The sequence below is a fragment of the Podarcis cretensis genome (genome assembly GCF_951804945.1).
Source record: "Podarcis cretensis genome assembly, chromosome: 8".
In the NCBI taxonomy this organism is placed as follows: domain Eukaryota; kingdom Metazoa; phylum Chordata; class Lepidosauria; order Squamata; family Lacertidae; genus Podarcis; species Podarcis cretensis.
Genome location: NC_137177.1, coordinates 73,669,736 through 73,689,952, shown reverse-complemented (window position 1 = coordinate 73,689,952; position 20,217 = coordinate 73,669,736). Strand labels below are relative to the sequence as shown.

At 47.6% G+C, this 20,217-nt stretch overlaps 2 protein-coding genes across 2 annotated transcripts in view; one reads left to right on the top strand and one right to left on the bottom strand.

Annotated features, from left to right (window-relative positions):
• Window positions 1-20,217, bottom strand: part of FNDC10 (fibronectin type III domain containing 10) — a 243,253-nt gene that overhangs the window by 55,198 nt on the left and 167,838 nt on the right. The gene's annotated exons all lie outside the window — the stretch shown is intronic.
• LOC307222012 (ATPase family AAA domain-containing protein 3) overlaps window positions 61-20,217 on the top strand; it is a 41,636-nt gene continuing 21,479 nt past the window's right edge. The window contains exons 1-9 of the mRNA XM_079987008.1: window positions 61-324; window positions 2,656-2,732; window positions 4,811-4,912; window positions 5,385-5,444; window positions 6,977-7,046; window positions 7,566-7,731; window positions 8,810-8,879; window positions 16,784-16,939; window positions 19,690-19,746. Of these exons, the coding sequence (XP_079843134.1) occupies window positions 114-324; window positions 2,656-2,732; window positions 4,811-4,912; window positions 5,385-5,444; window positions 6,977-7,046; window positions 7,566-7,731; window positions 8,810-8,879; window positions 16,784-16,939; window positions 19,690-19,746 (969 nt within the window). The 5' untranslated portion in view covers window positions 61-113. The remainder of the gene's footprint in view (window positions 325-2,655; window positions 2,733-4,810; window positions 4,913-5,384; window positions 5,445-6,976; window positions 7,047-7,565; window positions 7,732-8,809; window positions 8,880-16,783; window positions 16,940-19,689; window positions 19,747-20,217) is intronic.

The following is a 20,217-nucleotide window of genomic DNA, read 5'->3' as shown; positions in this document are numbered from 1 at the left end:
CGAAAACCGGAAGGGGCGGCGGCGGCGCCTGCGCAGTGTGAGCGGCGCTGGGTCCGCGTGTGTGCCGCTGCTTGCTGCCTGCCGGCTGGGCTGCAAAGAGCAGAGCGGCGCTCATGTCGTGGCTCTTCGGGCTGAACCGCGGCGGCGGCGGCGGAGATGCGGGCCTGGGAGCTCCCCCCGGGGCCCCGCCGCTGCCGCCTTCCCCGGCAGGGGCCTCTGGGGAAGGGCCGGGCGAAGGGGGCCGCCCCAAGGACAAATGGAGCAACTTCGACCCCACCGGCCTGGAGCGCGCGGCCAAGGCTGCCAGGGAGCTGGACGCCTCCCGTGAGTCGGAGGAGGGAGGGGAGGAAAGCCAGGGCCGCGGGCAGGCCTAGGCCCTACTCAGGAGTAGACCCGCTGAAGTTAATGGAGGCACGGCTAACTGGGGGCCATTGATTTCAGTGGGTCTGCTATGAATAGGACTTAGTTGGATGCATACACAAAAAAAAACCTTTTAATACGTGGAGCATGAATGCTTGAGCGCGTGGTGGGCAGGTGCTGGGAGTGTATGGGTTCCAGATGGAGCAGGGAGCTGACTGTAGTGTAGAAAGAAGGTCATGTGTAGTAATAATAATAATAATAGTAATAATTATTTATTTATACCCCGCCCATCTGGCTGAGTTTCCCCCAGCCACTCTGGGCAGCTCCCAATGAGATGTTAAAAACAGTACAGTGGTACCTCAGGTTAAGTACTTAATTCGTTTCGGAGGTCCGTTCTTAACCTGAAACTGTTCTTAACCTGAAGCACCACTTTAGCTAATGGGGCCTCCTGCTGCTGCTGCGCCGCCAGAGCACGATTTCTGTTCTCATCCTGAAGCAAAGTTCTGAACCCGAGGTATTATTTCTGGGTTAGCGGAGTCTGTAACCTGAAGCGTATGTAACCCGAAGTACCACTGTACAGCAATAAATATTAAAAACTTCCCTAAACAGGGCTGCCTTCAGATGTCTTTTAAAGATAAGATAACTGCTTATTTCCTTCACATCTGAAGGGAGGGTGTTCCACAGGGCAGGCGCCACTACCAAGAAGGTCCTCTGTCTGGTTCCCTGTAAACTCACTTCTCGCAATGAGGGAACCGCCAGAAGGCCCTCAGCGCTGGATCTCAGTGTCCGGGCTGAATGATGGGGGTGGAGACGCTCCTTCAGGTATACAGGACCGAGGCCGTTTAGGGCTTTAAAGGTCAGCACCTTTGTAAGGGGTGGTGATAGGGCTGGTTGGATCTACAGGGCTGGAGTGCTTCTTTGAAAAGCAGGGTGTGAGGCAATAAGTGTGTGTGTGTGTAAAGGGTTAACTGGATCTAAAGGATGCCCACCCCCAAAAAAATCCCTTCTTTAAAACGCTAGGGAGGCAGGAGCCACATGTGACCTGCATCCGCAAGGTCCTCTCTCGTGTGCCGCAGAAGTTCGGTTTTTACAGGACAGAAATGGGAAAGCCATAAACCAGGCTCCAGAAACTACTTCAAAGTGCCAGGAATGTGAGTCTGAGGGCACATTTCTGAAGCGGCGTTTGTGCCCTCATGTTTCAAACTCTGGAGAGCCGTGTTGCAGTTTCCCCAACAGTGGTTGCATCAGTGCTCAGGCGAGGGAGGGTTGCCCTTTGACCTTGCAACAGTCATGTGACTCCAGCAGGCTCTGTAAATGTTCAGCAAATGTTCAGCAGCTCTAAGATCTCTTTGTTACAGCAGAGGGGCTACGACGCCCCAGAGTTATTGCTGTTATTATTTTATTTATTTACTTTCACCCTTCATCATAGGATCACAGGGCAGTTCACAATATAAAAACACAAAAGCACATAGCATAGTAACAAACAAAAACCCCAAAGGTTGTATGGAAGAGAATGAGGCCCTCAGGTCAAAAATTTTCTGAAACTCCTGATTTATAGGTTTGGTCCATACTTAGTCATGCTTAGAGTAGGCCTATTGAAGTCAGTGGGGCCTGGGAGAAACCTGCTCCGTCTTAACCACAATTATATTTGAGAATTATTTATTCCTTGTTATTTGTGGTGCCTGAAAACTGCCTCAATGTCTGAACTGCAGATGAGAGACAGTGTTACAACTCCGCTCACCTGAAGCCCAAATAGTTGACCATTTGCAGTACCTACCTTGAAGGGGCAGTGCAAGCTTCGCAGAGGAGCTTTTGTTCCTAAGAGAAGACTGTGAGTTAGGCTCGAATTAGGCTGTATCTGTACCTTACATTTAAAGAGCATCATGCTACTTTAAACAGTTGTGACTTCCCCAAAAGAATCCTAGGAGTTGTCGTTCATTAACAGTGCTGAAAATTGTTAGGAGACCCCCTATTCCCCCTTACAGAGCTACTATTCCCAATGTTCCCAGGGAGGAGGGATTGATTAAACCACTATGGGAACTGTAGCTGCTTGGTGGGGGGGGGGGGGGGCGGGTCTCCTAACAACTCTCATCTCCTGTGGGAAGCCATGCCTGCTTGATGCTCCTTTTAAATGTATAGAGCAGGTGGCTTGTAGGAATTGAACTGTTGAGGGTGGGGGTGTCTGATCAGAACCCTTGCTGTGGTCACCCAGCTCTTGTACAGAGGGATGCCAGGCGGCGGGGGGTCAATTTCTTTACAGCTTAAACGGACTAACTGGGACACAATCTTTTCTAGGACATGCGAAAGAGGCCCTCCACATGGCCCAGATGCAGGAACAGACCCTCCAGTTAGAACAGCAGTCCAAAGTGAAGGTAAGCCCAGTTCTGGAAACCAAATTGCACTGTGTGATTGTCTTTACCTTTTGTTGTTGTTTCTTTGTGACGTCGTATCTCCGTGCTAGAGGCCATGCTCCCAGATTCTGTGTCTGGCATCTTCAGTACCAAAGATCACAGCAAGGCTATGAAAGACCTTTGCTTTAGCAGACAATAATAATAATAATAATTTATTATTTGTACCCCGCCCATCTGGCTGGCTTTTCCCAGCAACTCTGGGCAGCTTCCACAAAGACCAAAAATACACTAAGATGTCACACATTAAAAACTTCCCAGAACAGGGCTTAGTTGCAGGGCGTCTGTTGATGTGCAGAAGATCCTGGGTCTAATCCCTGGCATCTCCAAGTAGGGTTAGGAAAGATCTGAAACCCTGGAAAGCTGCTGCCATTCAGCATAGACAATCCTGATTCAGTATAAGCTTCCTACGATTCGACCCTCAGTCACTTTATGGCGGAAGGGCCATAGCTCAGTCTACGGTTTAGTCCCCGCATCTCCAGGTAGGAATGAGAGAGACTCCTGGCTGAGATCTGGGAAGATGCTGTGGGTCAGCGTATTCAATGCTTGAGTAGATGGACAAAATAGACCAGGCATAGGCAAACCCGGCCCTCCAGATGTTTTGGGGCTACAACTCCCATCATTCCTGACCGCTGGACCTGTTAGCTAGGGATGGTGGGAGTTGTAGCCCCAAAACATCTGGAGGGCCGAGTTTACCTATGCCTGAAATAGACCAATAGGGGAAGGGCTATAGCTCAGCAAAAAAGCACCATGTTGCATGAAAAATGCCTCAGGTTCAGTCTCGGACATTTCCAGGTAGAGCTGGGAACATGCCCTGTCCAAAGTGCTGGAGAGCGGCTAGCAGTTAGTGCAGACTATACTTGGTGCTTACCCTGTTCTTGCAGAAACCTTCAGAGCTTTTGCCAATGAGAAAATACAGCACGCAGTCTGGTTGAGGATAAAGCATTTTTCATTTATTTCGCTTAGTTTTTGCAGAATATTTTTCTCTCATGTTGCTTACTCTGCCACCAGTATTTTTGTTTCGTTTTTAAGTTGGCTTCATTTGTTTTTTTGTTTTTTAAAAGTTTTTTTTTTTTTTAGTGGATTAAATGCGTTAATGTATTTTATTATTTCTGCCTGTGTTTGTCGATTTGGCACACTCGTATCCTGCTGTCGAAAAGGCTTGCATGACAATTACCTAAAGCAAGACAGCCCCCACCCTCACCCCGGCTTAACAGACTAAAAACTACACAACACTAAAGGAAAAAGGAATGAGGACGGAAAAGGAAATAAACTTTGGTTCTAATTCTTAAAAGTTAAAACAGTAGTTATTTAGTTATTTTAATGACTGGGTGGAATGGATATAGTTCAGGGACAGGAGGAATCTGAAGGGACTGGACTTTTTCCACTGTGGCAGCCTGCTGGAATTCCATATTATCATTTATATGATATATAAATGAGGTTCCTTCAGCATTTCAAAAGGAAAGGCGGCAGTGATGACAATGGTATTAAGTTAAGATAATTGGCACCTATATAGGGTGCTCCAGTTTTCAAAGCCCTTCTGGTGCATTATTTGGTTGTAATTCTTACAACAACCTTGTAAGGTAGATCAGTATTATCTCCCCATACTGCAAATGGAGTGACTAAGAGAGAGCGAGAGCACTATTCCTATGACCACCTAGAAGAGCAGGTGTGGAGAAACCTTTGACCCACCAGACCTTTTTTGCTAAACCACAACTTCCATCATCCCCAGCCATTGAATAGGCTTGCTGGGGTTGATGGGAGTTGTAGTCCAGCGACATCTGGAGGGCCAGAGGTTCCCCACACCTGACCTAGAGAGTTCATGGCAGAGGCAAGATTTGAACAGGGAACTTCCTGATTTACAGCTCATTAGCCTCCAAAATTATCCTTTTTTTCCAGTGAGGCACCCCTCCCCAACTGGAAAACTCAAAGAATCCTTGGGGTCTTTTCAGAGGTTCGTCATTGACTAGGACCATAATAGTAGACAAGGTTCCATGAACAGGCAGTTCATCTCCTACTGATCTTTCTCTTCCTATCCTAAGGAATATGAGGCTGCCATAGAGCAGCTGAAGAATGAGCAGATCCGCGTGCAAGCTGAGGAAAGGAGGAAGACACTTACCGAAGAGACAAGGCAGCAGCAAGCGGTACAAGGCTGGCTTTTGTTTTTTATTTCTTTAGCAGCATGGATAAACTTTTATATTTGTGTGTGTATGTGTGTGTAAAATCAATGCATAATATATTTATACACACGTTTGTTAAAAAATACAGTATCGTTAACTAATATGGAAAAGCAGATGGGAGTAAAAAAAACCATTGACAGGTATTTTATTTTATGATGTAATGGCTGTGAAATCGGGTTTTTTGTACTTAACAAAATTAATTCATATTAATTCATATTGCTATTTTAATTTCATCGTAAAGGTTTGAAAAATTATATATAATTTCATAATTAAAGTTTGAAAATTTATTTTACCTTCATAAAAAACATTTGAAAATTATATATATTCCATTGTTCCAGAGGTTACTTCGCAAAGCCCTGTTTGCTTGGTTCATTGTGTTCTTGTGTATGGAATTGATTTTCCATGTATGTTTTTTTCCCCCCCTACCACCATGAAGAGAGCGCAGTACCAAGACAAGCTGGCCAGACAACGCTACGAAGACCAACTGCGACAGCAGGTCAGTCCCGTCCGTCTCCTGAAAATTTCCTCCCATTTTTCCATTTGTGCTTAGACTGCCATGAGTTGCAGGGACAAAATCAAAGCTTTCATTGCCGGAAAAGGGGGAGGGTCTAGAATTCTTAATTGAAACATGCCTCTAGAGCTAGCAACCCTGAACCCATCTACTACTCCTTTGAAAACGTGCAAGTAGGGTTCTCTGCCATTTATCAGCATGCTCTGAGTCATGCAGTCACTCAAGCAGAGATGCAGCAGAGAGTCTCCTTTCTGAATGCAGTGTTATTTGCAGGATTTAGATGCTGTTTCTCAGGAAGACTTCACAAAGAAGTTTCACCAGATTACAAAAGGAAAGCATCAGTTTGTTTGTTTTTTTAAAGAAAGTTGCAAAAAATGGAAAAGATGTTTGTTTAGAAAAAAGCTTTTACTACTGCTTCTCCTCCTCAGAGAAGGACGGTCCTTCAGGTGGTAGTTGGGTGAAGAGAGAGGCCACGATGGGAACTGGTTGGCAACAGTTCCTGCTCCCATTAGCCTTTAGTCTTGGGATGGGGGAACCTTGCCCCTCCAGATGTTTCTGGACTCAAACTCCCATCATCCCTGACCCCAGGAGCCATGCCAACAGGGGCTGATGGGAGATGGAATTCAACAACATCTGGAGAGCAACAGGTTAGGAACATATGAAGCCTCCTTGTGTGGAGTAAGGCCATTAGGCCTGTCTACACTGACTGGCAGCAGCTCTCCAGGATTTCAGAAAGGGGCTCTCTACCAGCCCTACTTAGGCATTGTGTGGATTGAAGCTGGACCCTTCAGCATGCAAAGCAGATGTTCTACCACTGAGCTGTGTCCCTCCCCACCCACTTTAAATGGAATCCATTTAGCGCCTTTCCCTCCTTCAGTCTTTGAAACGACACTAAAGGCTCCCATCTTAATTCAGAAAATATGTGCTTCTGCTTTGGGTAGTCCTGGATTCGCATTTTCCACTGACTTTTCAACTCCTGTGACAAACTTAGAACACACGAACAAGTGCGTATAAACGTAGACTCGCCATGCACAAATTTAACGACACTTGGAATTCATTTTTTATAAACACTGTATTAGGTTATGTCAGGGGTCAGCAACCCTTTTCAGCTGTGGGCCGGTCCACCGTCCCTCAGACCTTGTTGGGGGGCCGGACTATATTTTGAAAAAAAATATGAACGAATTCCTATGCCCCACAAATAACCCAGAGATGCATTTTAAATAGAAGCACACATTCTACTCATGTAAAAACACAACTGATTCCCGGACCGTCAGCAGGCTGGATTGAGAAGACGATTGGGCCGGATCCAGCCCCCGGGCCTTAGTTTGCCTACCCCTGGGTTACGTTTAGGTAAACTGCAATAACAATCATGTAATGTTTATAAGTCCCCCCCCCCTTTTTTCACATCTTATTTTACCTTGTGCCCTTATAACTTTGTACTTCTTATTTCTCAATAAAGAATATAAAAGAAAACCTCTTGGTTGACCCCATTTTGTGATTTCTCTCCCTCCCTTCAGCAACTCCTAAATGAAGAGAACTTGAGGAAGCAGGAGGAATCGGTTCAGAAGCAGGAGGCAATGAGGCGTGGTAAGTGTCAAATCTTAGGAGTGGGTCCCCTTTTGCTGCTACCAGTCACAATGGCTATGCTCTGGTATATTCTTCCATATACTAGCTGCTGGAAACCACAGGCGAGGAGAGTGCTCTTGTGCTCAGGTCCTGCTTGTGGGCTTCCAATTAAAGGCGTCCAGCTAGCTACTGCAAGAACAGGATTCTGAACTAGAGGGGCAGGGCTGTCCTTGCATTCTGATGACGCTGGAAGCAAAGCAATAGGACTCCCATAGCCACGCAAAGAGACACCATTTGCTCTTTCAGTTACAGTTTGGGGGCAAGGGTGTGCCACCCACATTTTCTGAGCCACGAAGAGCAAAGAGCCTCCCACAGGCCCAAGGAAGGCAAAGCTGTTTCCTTTTTCTTTTCCAGGTCGGGGGGTGGGTTGGGAGGGACAGCTCACACAGGCTAGTAGTTGAAAAACCACCTTTAGCATCCTTGGTGGATGAAGGCAGAGTCCCCAGATGCTCACAGTGCCTCTGTCTGCCATTCTTCCAGCTACCGTGGAGCGGGAGATGGAGCTCCGGCACAAGAATGAGATGCTGCGGATCGAGGCCGAGGCACGTGCCCGTGCAAAGGCCGAGCGAGAGAACGCCGACCTCATCCGGGAGCAGATCCGGTTAAAAGCAGCCGAGCATCGCCAGACGGTGCTTGATTCACTCAAGTACGTTTGAACAAACCCATTTCATTCCGTTCCATGCAGGCCTGTGGTTTTGCAACTGCAGCTTCTTTGCTTTCCAGACACCCCTCCTTCCTCTTCCTGCTCCTCCCCATCTCCCATAATTGGGAGCTGCCCTCTTCTCCACGGTCAGACTCTTTACAGTCGTACCTTGGATCCTGAATGCCTTGCGAGTTGAACAGTTTGGCTCCCTAACACCGCAAACCCAGAAGTGAGTGTTCCGGTTTGCAAACGTTCTTTGGAACTAAAACGTCTGACGGGGCTTCTGCGGCTTCTGATTGGCTGCAGGAGCTTCTTGCAGCCAATCAGAAGCTGCGCCTTGGTTTCCGAACATTTTGGAAGTCGAACCGACTTCCGGAATGGATTCCGTTCGACTTCTGAGGTACCACTGTATTCACTATTATTGATTAATTAAACTTGTATACTGCCCTGTACTCACAAGTCTTGGGGCAGTTCACAACATAAAATCACAAGATAAAAACACAAGATACGTAATAAAAAATAAATAAATGTACAACCCAAGATTCAAACCCTTGACTGAAATGAACTAATCAAGCCACCGAGTTTATTTATTTATTTGATATATTTATATTCCACCTTTCTCTCAAGCTTGGATTCAAGGCGGCCTACAGCATTTAGGAACACTGGCTATAAAATGCAGAGTAATGAAAACAAGCTAGTTGAGAACAATAATCAAAGTAGAGTACGACGTATCTGATACCAGGGATTAAAATGTAATTTGCCCTGATAGCAGCCCAGAGACCAGCATCGTCTGAACCTTAGTTTCCCATAGGCCTGTCTGAACAGGAAGCTCTTAGGTTGCCAGTGGAAAAAATGACAAAGAAGGAGCCAGTCTTAACTGTTCTCGGGAGGAAATTCCATGTTCTGGGAGCGGCCGTGGAAAAGGCCCTGTCTCGTGTCATCACCAACCGTGCTCCTGGTGTTGATGGGACCGAGAGGAGATGTTCATTTGAGGATCAGTTCCAGCTTGCGGCCTGATGTGAGGATGATGGTAGCTCTCTTTGCCTCCTTCTTGACATCTCTTGCTCGTTTGTCTCCCTAGGACTGCTGGGACGTTGTTTGGAGAAGGGTTTCGTGCCTTTGTGACTGACTGGGACAAAGTGACAGCTACGGTGAGCCAGGGTCTGGTGGGCAAAGGCACTGTGCAAATACTCGGTTTTTCTCTCCGTGGCCTGGGAGTGGGAGGTGACCAGGGAGCTGCTGAAGTAGAGAGAGAAGGGAAGCAGAAAGAAATGGGGAGGGGATGTAGCTTACTGGCAGAGCACCCGCTTTCCATCCAAAAGGTCCCAGGTTCAATCCCCGCAGCATCTCTCTAAGTAGGGTTGGGGAAAGCTTCTCTGAAACCCTGGAGAGCTGCTGCTGGTCAGTGTAGACAGTACTGAGTTAGAGGGTATAATAAGGTACGAGAACACTCATATCAATATACTTCACTGGGAATACTTTGAAACGTTTATCTAGTTAAGTTCAGTGTAACAAACTTTATTCCTTCTTCTTTATCTCTCTGTTTAGTTTCTGTTTTGCATTGTCTTTGTATGATTGCAGAACAATTTCATGGTGGGTGGGATACAAAATGCCTTTATATTAGAATATATACCATTTATTGGAACATATAAACACACACACACACACACACACACACACACACACACAAATGCACAAGATCTGACAGTTTTGCACAGAAGGTAGGCCATGGCTGGCCCTCCCATTGTAAAAAGAGCAAAATCTTCACACAGAGAAATAAACAGCCCATCTGTTCTCAACCAAAGTCTTTCCCACTTCTTCCTTTGGCTTTTCTTTAACTCATCACACAGCATTAAATTCCAAGCTTTAGCACAGGCTAATGCAATATAACAGTTTCACCAAAACATTGAAACACACGCAATTAAAATGTGCAATAAAAACCAGCCCGTTGCAACAGCGCAAGGGTTTAGAACAGCAATTAAAACAATTAAAGCAGGAGGATTTATGTTGGGAGATCAGGGGGATGCTTGTCTGAACAGGTGCATCTTCAAGAGCAGATGGGATGTCAGTAATGTATTTTCAGCCGGGAGAGCTTAAAGAGCCTGTTTAAAAAGATGTAAAAGGCTGGGACAGTCACAGGATCAAGTGTTTCCTTAGCGTATGTATAGTTCTGGGTTTTTCCTAGCATGCTGCCCTTACGGTGGAATGAAGTCAGCCTTTCCAAAAGGGGCCTTGAGTCTTCCTTGAGACGACATTCTTTATTTTATATCCTGCCTTTCTCCCAGTGCAGAACCCAAGGCGGTTTGCGGTATAAATTAAAACGAATACAGCTAAAGGCACATCATACATATTTTAAAAGCAATAAAATAAGTAACTCTATGAACAATAATAACCATTGGAGCAGCACCCAGGTAAGGCCTAACAATGAGGGCCTGACTCTACCAGGCCTCAGGTATTGGCCTGATCAGAGCCAGAGTAAAATTATCTTTTTACAGATGGTCACTGATAAGTCTTGGACAGAAAACATACCTCGTCTGCCGTCTTAGCATTTATTAAACCACAAACCTCACATATTGGACTGATCAAAGCAGGCATTAGCCTGAGAGCATAGGAGCCAACTCCTAGGGGCCGAGGGGTTTTCATCCCCCCTAATATATTTGAGGGGGCCAGCGCCTCCCCAAAGTTGATGGGCGTTGCTATTCAAATGGTGTGTGTGCACTGCATCATGTGATTGATTATGTGGGGTGGAGCTTACCTGGCCCCCTCCCCCAATATTTTATTCAGCTTGGCACCCCTGCCTTAGAGTAATATACAGTCTACAGGATAGGCATTAAGCGCTACTTGAGAATGTGGGCCCAGACCACCAGGCTCGGGATAAGGTGGGGCGGAGGACAGTTTCGAACTGGCTCCAAGCAGTCCCTGTTTCATCAGATATTACGCTGGCGGGAGCTCTATATTTTTGGGAGCGCTAATCAAATGCTGGCTGGTGAGACATAGGAAGAGAATTGTGTAGCAAGCAGCTCTTCCCGGGGTTTTATATAGGAATAGAAAAAGGCTCCCAAAATCCTTCCATGCGTGTTGGAAGTTATTTACCTGTTACAAGGGCATCGGAAGCCATTGGTTTGCCTAGTCCAGCATTGCCAACACTGACTGGCAATAGCTAGGGTTTCAGGCCCAGAGTTTTTCCTAGCCCTAGCTCTGGAGATGCCAGAGATTTGATATTTATTTATTTATTTATTTATTTATTTATTTATTTATTTATTTTGAGATGCCAGAGATTGAACCTGGGCTCTTCTGCACACAAATCAGATGCTCTACCAACTGAGCTGTGCCCTTTCCATTCACACTTCCTCCAACGAGTTCAAAACAACGTGCAGTCGTACCTTGGAAGTTGAACGGAATCTGTTCTGGAAGTCCGTCCGACTTCCAAAACGTTCAGAAACCAAAGCGTGGCTTCTGATTGGCTGCAGGAAGGTCCTGCAGCCAATCGGAAGCTGCGGAAGCCCCGTCGGACGTTCGGGTTGCAAAGAACATTCGCAAATTGGAACACTCACTTCCGGGTTTGCAGCGTTCAGGAGCCAAAACGTCTGAGTACCAAAGCGTTCGGGAGCCAAGGTATGACTGTACTTGGTTGTCTTCCCCAGCTCCCTCTCTTCTCAAGAACCCTGAAAGGTAGGTGAGGTGGACTCTGACTCCCAATAAGTCATTTGATGAGTTTCATGGCCAAGGGGGGAAAATTTGTGCTTGGGTTTCCATGGCTGCAGTCCAGCAGTCCACCGTTATACCACACTGGTGGTCTCCAACAAACCTTCTTTACTCTGGGGCAAAAAAAAGGTTTGTTAGAGCTTGTATTTTGCCTTGCAGATGGGACACTGAGAGAAGCATTCAGAGAATATGACACTCTTAAACAGGCTTCCTCAACCTCGGCCCTCCAAATGTTTTGAGACTACAGTTCCCATCATCCCTGACCACTGGTCCTGCTAGCTAGGGATCATGGGAGTTGTAGGCCAAAAACATCTGGAGGGCTGAGTTTGAGGAAGCCTGCTCTTAAAGAGGGGAGATCATTGGGGTGGAGAGACATGGTGCGATCTGATTTTTCTATCCCTCCCTGCATTGGGTTTTTGATACAAATCGTAATTGCATTTTAGGCACACTAGGTAGCGCCTTTGCCGTTTTAGATCCACCTGAACGCAGTCACTACTCTTCCCCCACCCCACCCCTTTTTTTTTGCCACTGCCAGCCTGGTAGTGGAGCTCGAATCATGCCTTTCAGCTTGCAACTGATCATCAGCTGCTGCCGCAGCGGGAAAACTGTTGAAGCAACGCTTTTCCCCTCTCTCCCCAATGCCAAAAATATAGCCCTTGTGTAACACTTCGGGCATTAAATGGAACAGGCATCTCTTGAGGCTGCTGGTGTTTTGGATCCCAGCTCCTCCTCGCCTCCAGCTCCTTCCCAGCCTGTTTTTGCTGAAAGCCGACGGGCAAGGGAGAGAAGGGGGCCTGCCGCAGTTGCCAGGCAACCGCCAGAGGATTTTCCGCAGCTGCTTCTTGGCCCAGGAGATGGTCCCTGGCTATTGTCTGTTTCCAGGTGGAATGAGAAATCCCTTGTGGTGGGAAGACTCAAGCAGCCTAACCCCAGAAAAGGCCAAGAACGGCCTCAGCAGTTTGCTGGGAAATGCACCGTGAATCTCTTGTGTCTCCCCCAAAGGTTGCAAGATTCTCAGGGCAGGTCCCCTCTTGCTTATGTGACTTTGCTAGGCAGGAGTGGGGAGCCTCAGGCCCGGGGGGCAGATGTGGCCCTCCAGGCCTCTCTGTCAGGCCCTGGTAACTCTCCCCCAAGCCACACCCCTCGCTGGCGCTTTTTTCACAACCAGAGTGCTTATTAAGCCTGGTGGGAATGCAGCCTGGTAATGCTGATAAGGCCTCTTGCACATTCACAAAGCTAAGCAGGGTCCAGTATGGTTTCAAAGTGGATGGGGGACCGTGTGTTGAGATCCCTGCGTTGCTGGGGGTTGGACTTGATGACCCTTCCAACTCTACAATTCTGTGATTCTTTTTAAAAAATACAACTTTTATTAAGTTTCCAGAATTTCACAAAAAAATCAGATCATGTAATTACATCTTTGTTCATAGATAGACTTCCCACCCATACCTCTGCAGTGTTTTTATTCAAACCCTTTTCTACTGCATTGTATTTCAAGCTCTTTATCAAAAAACAAGTCCCTCTAATACAATTATTTTGTCATTTTTCTTCCCCTGCTTGTATCTCAAATCATGTCAGTGATTTCATTTGACTACAATATTTTTTCTAATAGTCCACAAATGGCCTCCACTCTTCTCTAGAAAGTTCATCATTTTGATCAATTACCGTATTTTTTGCTCTATAAGACTCACTTTTCCCCTCCTAAAAAGTAGGGGGAAATGTGTGTGCGTCTTATGGAGCGAATGCAGGCTGCGCGGCTATCCCAGAAGTCAGAACAGCAAGAGGGATTGCTGCTTTCACTGCGCAGCGATCCCTCTTGCTGTTCTGGCTTCTGAGATTCAGAATATTTTTTTTCTTGTTTTCCTCCTCCAAAAACTAGGTGCGTCTTGTGGTCTGGTGCGTCTTATAGAGCGAAAAATACGATAATTTTGTTGTTAGCTTTGCCATTTCCACTCCGCCCACTTTTGCTTCTGGCCCCGCCCACCACTGCTATGTCATTCCCTCCCCCAAAGGCTGTCCATCACTGCTTTGCTGCCTGTGATTTAGCAACTTGTTTCTAGCCACACCCTCTTTTCCCACGCCACACCCCCTTCTCACATTTGCTTCATACCCTCCTTGAGAGTTTTTGCCTGGCTGGAATGTGTCGTTGAACTCTGAGCATTTCTCTTGCTTGCCTGGATATTGGATAGGGAGGCCTCTGTTGTTCTGCTGTGCAAAGCTAAAACATAAGCTCATTGTTCTGCCCAGTTTTTGACTTGGGCCTTGCCTGCCAGTGGCATGTGGCGGAAGGTTGCCCAGAAAGGAATGGCAGTCGCTACAGATCACAAGTAGGGGGAACAGAATGCTGGACTACATGTGTCAGTCGCCTGATCCAGCAGATCTCTTCTTATTTTCTTAATGCAGTCCTCGACCAGGGGGGCGAAAAAGCATCCATGTCAACTTTATATACTGTCTTCCAATCCGTAATGTGCAAGTTGGAAGCACGTCGATACTGACAACAATAAAACAGCAGTATGAGAATCCCCCAATTAATCCGCAGTAACGTATAGAACGGGTCAGCAGGGGGCCGGTCCACTGTCCCTCAGACCTTGTGGGGGGCCAGACTTATATTTTGGAGGGGGTGGGAAAACAAATTCCTATGCTCCACAAATAACCAAGAGATGCATTTTAAATAAAAGGACACATTCTACTCATGTGAAAACACCAGGCAGGCCCCACAAATAACCCAGGGATGCATTTTAAATAAAAACACACATTCTACTCATGTGAAAACATGCTGATTCCCGGACCGTCCGCGGGCCGGATTTAGAACGCGATTGGGCCGGATCCGGCCCCCGGGCCTTAGTTTGCCTACCCATGGTATATAACAACGCAGCACACTGTTCATAACTGGCAAGGACAGATCAGTGTCGAAAGCCGTCCGTTAATCACCCTTGCAACTTATTTCTTTGGAACCATGCGATGAAAAGTATTCCTAAGCAGGCAAAGAGACACAAGTTTCGAGATAATTAAACAGCAGCAATCCCTTTTCCGTTTCACCAAAATATGGCGGCCAGCTTCTTCCTCCTTAGTCTAAGCCCTTGTAGAAACCAGCAGCGGGGAGGAGGATGGGGACAGAACTAGAATGAGTTGGCTCAGCCCTGTCGTTGGCTCTGGCGCCATCTTACTGTTGGGCTCCCTGCTTTCTGCTTCTGAATATCAGATGCGGGAAACTGCAGGAGTAGAGAATATTGTGCTTCAGTTCTGCTTTCAGGCTTCCCAGGGGCCTCTGGCTGGCCACTGCGGGAACAGGACGCTGGACAAAATGGGCCATTGGCTTAATCCAGCTCTTCATATGTTCAGCCTGACCATTGGGGGGCGGATGGGATTTGGAGCCCATCAAATCACAGTGCCGTTTTGCGCAACTTTGCTGTACTGTTGCTTCCCCCCTCCCCTCTTTTCCGTACCTCCTCTTGATCCGGTGTGTATTTTCCTTTAACGAGTGCCGCCGGGCATCAGGAACCTTGGCAAGGGGAGAGAGTTTTATGTAGCGGCAGCCAGCCTGAGAGACTCTTTGATGGCATCGGAACTGCCCATAGCGAAACAAGGGAGGTCAGACACCCCATCAAGCCCAGCTTTGCAACCCCTGTGACAGCCATACCCTGGAGGCGGGTTGAGGAGAGAGGGGGCACGGGTTCATTTTGAGCGTGTCACGGAAGAGAAATCGCCTCTGGTGGGCGCGAGGAAGGAAGCGGGAGACCGTGTTCCGCATCCTGCCTGCGACTCTGGTGAAGTTATTCTGCATAACTCAACAGGCACTGCGAACATCCTGCCAACTGGGACCCTCTGCCTGTTAAAAGGGAAGAGAGGAGAGGGAGAGAGAGAGAGAGAAGCTCTTAGCGACATCAAAATGGCCCATTAATCAACCCTGGCCTCCCTTTGTTTTTATTATGATTCCTTCAGCTTGAGCAGAGAAGCAAAGAGCGTCTGCAGCGGAGGAGCCTGGCAGGTTTTTGTCCTCCTAAAGGACAGGAACTGAGATGGGGAGGGGGGGTTAAGGGGCCTTGCGGCATGCATGTCTTGGAAGCAGAAAGGGGGGAGCAAGAGCTGTGATGAGTCATCCGCACAAGCATATCATTTTTGTGTGCGCGCGCACACACACACACCAGCAATTTAGGATTGGCTGGCTAAGTTTGGAAGTCTGAGGATCCTGGCGTTTTGTCTTTGTCTCAGGTTTCTAGTCCTCACTGTTGCGGTGCAAAAACATAAAACCTAAGAGGTTTCTTCAGGGCAAGACTTCCACCGTTTCAAACAGAACCGCCTAAGGAGAGCTTTTTCAAACAGCCCAATAGTTTCTTGTCGCATTGCAGGGAGAAAGGTGGGGTGGAATTATTATTATTATTATTTATTAATACTATATCATTTATTGGACTTATTAGTCACATTTTAAGCAAAATATAAACTCAGAGCGACTTGAAACATAGAACAGGTGTTATCTATTGGGTGGTATCAAACTTATGCCCAGCATAGATCCATTGAAGTTCATGGACCTAGGTGAATTATGCCTATTAATTCCAGTGAGTCAACTTTGGGGGGGGGTGCAAGGCAAACTCCAGAATTCCCCACCCCACCCCCAAAGGAAGGCTCTCATTTAGTTTGTTTGAAATTCAGATTTGTACTCTCACTGTATACAAGTTGTATAAGTGACAATAAAGTATTTCAATTTCAATTTTCAATTTCAGTTTGTCTATATCTGCCCATAAAGGTAAAGGTAAAGGTACCCCTGCCCGTACGGGCCAGTCTTGACAGACTCTGGGGTTGTGCGCCCATCTCACTTAAGAGGCCAGGGGCCAGCGCTGTCCGGAGACACTTCCGGGTCACGTGGCCAGCGTGACATCGCTGCTCTGGCGAGCCAGAGCCGCACACGGAAACGCCGTTTACCTTCCCGCTGGTAAGCGGTCCCTATTTATCTACTTGCACCCGGAGGTGCTTTCGAACTGCTAGGTTGGCAGGCGCTGGGACCGAGCAGCGGGAGCGCACCCCGCCGCAGGGATTCGAACCGCCGACCTTTCGATCGGCAAGTCCAAGGCGCTGAGGCTTTAACCCACAGCGCCACCTGCATCCCTTACATAAGTGACAATAAAGTATTTCAATTTCAATTTGCAATTTCAGTTTGTCTATATCTGCCCATGCTGCCCCCCCAAAAGTCTGATTTAAAACATTTTTTAAAAAACTAACAAACAAACAACCATCAGGCAGGTTTGGGGGGGGGGGGTTGTTTGCTTTTTTGTAAATTAACCTTGAACAAAACCGGCAAATCTTTTCCTTCCTTCCTTCCTTCCTTCCTTCCTTCCTTCCTTCCTTCCTCTGACAGGTGGCCGGCCTGACCCTTCTGGCTGTTGGCATTTACAGCGCCAAGAACGCAACTGCGGTCGCTGGCCGGTACATAGAGGCCCGTCTGGGCAAGCCGTCGTTGGTGAGGGAAACCTCTCGTTTCACCATCCTGGAAGCTCTCAAGCATCCCGTTAAGGTAATCCCTTCTAACGTACCGCACGACTCCTCTCATGAGGGTATGGAATAACCAGGTGGAAGGTACATTCAGCCACATCATAATCAAACACATTTGTACTTAACTTAATTGGTGGCATTTGTATTCCACCTTTTCTCCCCAAAGAGTTTGTTGAGTTCGTGACCCTGCCCTGCTGCTACAGTTACAGGTAGGAATGCGCCTGAATACCACTTGTTGGAGCCCTCAGGAGGGGAGAATGCGCTTGTCCGCGTGGTCCTGCTTGCAGGTTTCCCCCCACAAAGTTGGTTGCCCAAGATGCTAGACTTGATCCAGCAGGACAGTTATGTTCTCAATTTTCAAGCCCAGGGAGATTCTGAATTTATAAACAGAAGGGATTTTACGGGCTGAAACCAATGCACCTGTTATTTAGTTCAATATATGCATTGGGACGCAGGTGGCGCTGTGGGTTAAAGCCTCAGCGCCTAGGGCTTGCCGATCGAAAGGTCGGCGGTTCGAATCCCCGCGGCGGGGTGCGCTCCCGCTGCTCGGTCCCAGCGCCTGCCAACCTAGCAGTTCGAAAGCACCTCCGGGTGCAAGTAGATAAATAGGGACCGCTTACCAGCGGGAAGGTAAACGGCGTTTCCGTGTGCGGCTCTGGCTCTGGCTCTGGCCAGAGCAGCGATGTCACGCTGGCCACGTGACCCGGAAGTGTCTCCGGACAGCGCTGGCCCCTGGCCTCTTAAGTGAGATGGGCGCACAACCCCAGAGTCTGTCAAGACTGGCCTGTACGGGCAGGGGTACCTTTACCTTTACCTTTACCTTTACCTATGCATGGAGACTTCACTCCGGATTTGTGTAGGGTTTACTCCTTAGCCTTTTCTTCTCCTGAAAATGTCCCTCAAGACAGCAGGTACATACCGTATTTTTTGCTCCACAAGACACACTTTTTTCCTCCTAAAAGGTAAGGTGAAATGTCCATGCGTCTTATGGAGCGAATGTGTGGTCGATCACTGGCTCCCTCTCTGTCCCTGCCACCTTGCCCAGGCCTCCATTGCTGAATGTTCTGCAGGCAGAGGCTGTTTGTTTCCCCGGCAACATGCGACTGGCTGATTAGATTATCTGTGTGGAAACTGTAGAAACGGCTCCCTTTCCTTTCCTAAAGAAGCTGCAGAACTGTGAGTTGAACCCCATAAAAACAGGATTGTTTCCCTTTGCAAAGTAAGCTCAAGAACTTAGAGCTAATCCTCAAAAAACCAGGCCTTTTCCCCTTTGCAAAAGAAGCTACACAACTTTGAGCTGATCCTCAAAAAAACAGGGCTTTCCTCCTCTAAAAACTAGGTGCGTCTTATGGAGTGAAAAATATGGTACCTCCTTCTGGCAACTCCTGCAGCCAAGCTGGTGCCAAATGTATTGCTCTGTTTCCCTTTGGTCCACATCAACAAGGCCAAGAACGGGGTCTTGTTGTTTGGGCAGCCAGGACCTCCATACACAGCACTCCAGGTTTGCGCCCCAGAAAGGTCATTTTGGTGCTGCTAATGTTGCAAAAACAACATGGGAGGCAGCAGCTACAAGTTACCGGTCACTACAGCCACAGCAGGTGCTGTGATCCTCAAGCGGCTTGACTTCACCCCCAGAGACTCAACATAGAATCATAGAACTGTAGAATTGGAAGGGATCCTTAGGATTATCTAGTCCAGGCATAGGCAAACTCCAGCCCTCTAGATGTTTGGGACTACAATTCCCATCATCCCTGACCACTGGTCCTGTTAGCTAGGGATGATGGGAGTTGTAGTCCCTAACATCTGGAGGGCAGGAGTTTGCCTATGCCTGATCTAGTCCAAACCCCTGCCATGCAGGAATAGGCAGCTGTCCCATTTGGGGATTGAACCTGCAACCTTGGCATTATCAGCATTCTCTCTGGAGACAGATGCCAAAAACAACATATATGGAAATTAGTCCTGTCCTGCCACAAATACCTTTCGGTATTCATATCGCCTATAGATATGTTGACAATAAAAACTGAAGGGGGAGGAGCTTAAGATACCATTTACCTGATTGCCACCTAGTGGCCAGAAGGTGAAATGTTATAAACTGAAGGGGGAGGAGCTTAAGATACCATTTACGTGATTGCCACCTAGTGGCCAGAAGGTGAAATGTTATAAACTGAAGGGGGAGGAGCTTAAGACACCATTTACGTGATTGCCACCTAGTGGCCAAAAGGTGAAATGTTAAAAACTGAAGGGGAGGAGCTTAAGATACTGTTTACGAGATTGCCACCTAGTGACCAAAAGGTGAAGTGTTTCCGGCGGGCGGAGTTGGAACTGAGCATGCTGCATAACAGAAACTTAAGAAATTAAAAGCGGGTATTGGTGTAGCCTGCATGCGTTACAAAATTCACAGGGTGGGGAGGTACTGGCTATATTCTACCGCCATTGTCGGAGGCAGTGTGACTCCGAAGACCAGTTGCTGGTGCAAACGGCCAACCAGATGCCCCGTTTGGAATGCCTGCAAGTAGCAGCAACTGTCCCCACCTGCAGTGACCAGTAGCTGGTATTCAGAGGCATCCTCCCTCTGACAGTGGTGGTAGAGCAAAACTATCATAGCTCATGGCCACTGGCAGCCTTCCGTCCCATGAATTTGGCTAATCCTCTTTTAAAGCCATCTTGGTTTGGGGCAGTGTGTCCCCACTGGTGGGAAATAGGCTTCTCCCATGCCCTTTGTCCATCACCCATCACAACAGGTAACCTGACTGCCTTCACTCTCTTTCCTAGCTTGGCAAGCGGCTCACCAGCAAAGCCCAGGATGCCCTCGAAGGAGTCATTCTCAGTGTGAGTAAAAAAATAATAATAATTAAATTAAAAAATATTATTTGTATAAAGAAGGGATGGCTAACCTATGGTCCTCCAGACATTCCTGGACTACAGCTCCCATCAGCCTCAGCTAACACATCCAATGGCTGGGGATGGATTAGGTGGGCCGTTGGCCTGATCCAACAGGGATGCTTTTGTGTTACATTTTTTGGTCCCTGCCCAGAGCGTTGTGATGGGGAAGAGGTGCCAAATTCCAATAGTACCTTGGTTTTGGCCGAATTCGAGCCACATCTGCCAAAGGGCCATTGGGAGTGCGCACTAAAGGCTTTAATTTTCCTGTGCCTGCCATCAGCTAATTTGCCAAATGGTGTGAATTTCCCCCAATGTGCCGCAGAATGAAGGTTTCCCCACCCCAGTAAGTTCTCAGCCAGGACGAGATTTGAACCTCGGCTTTCCGCTTCAACTGTGCCAACTTCTGAAAGAGGAGTT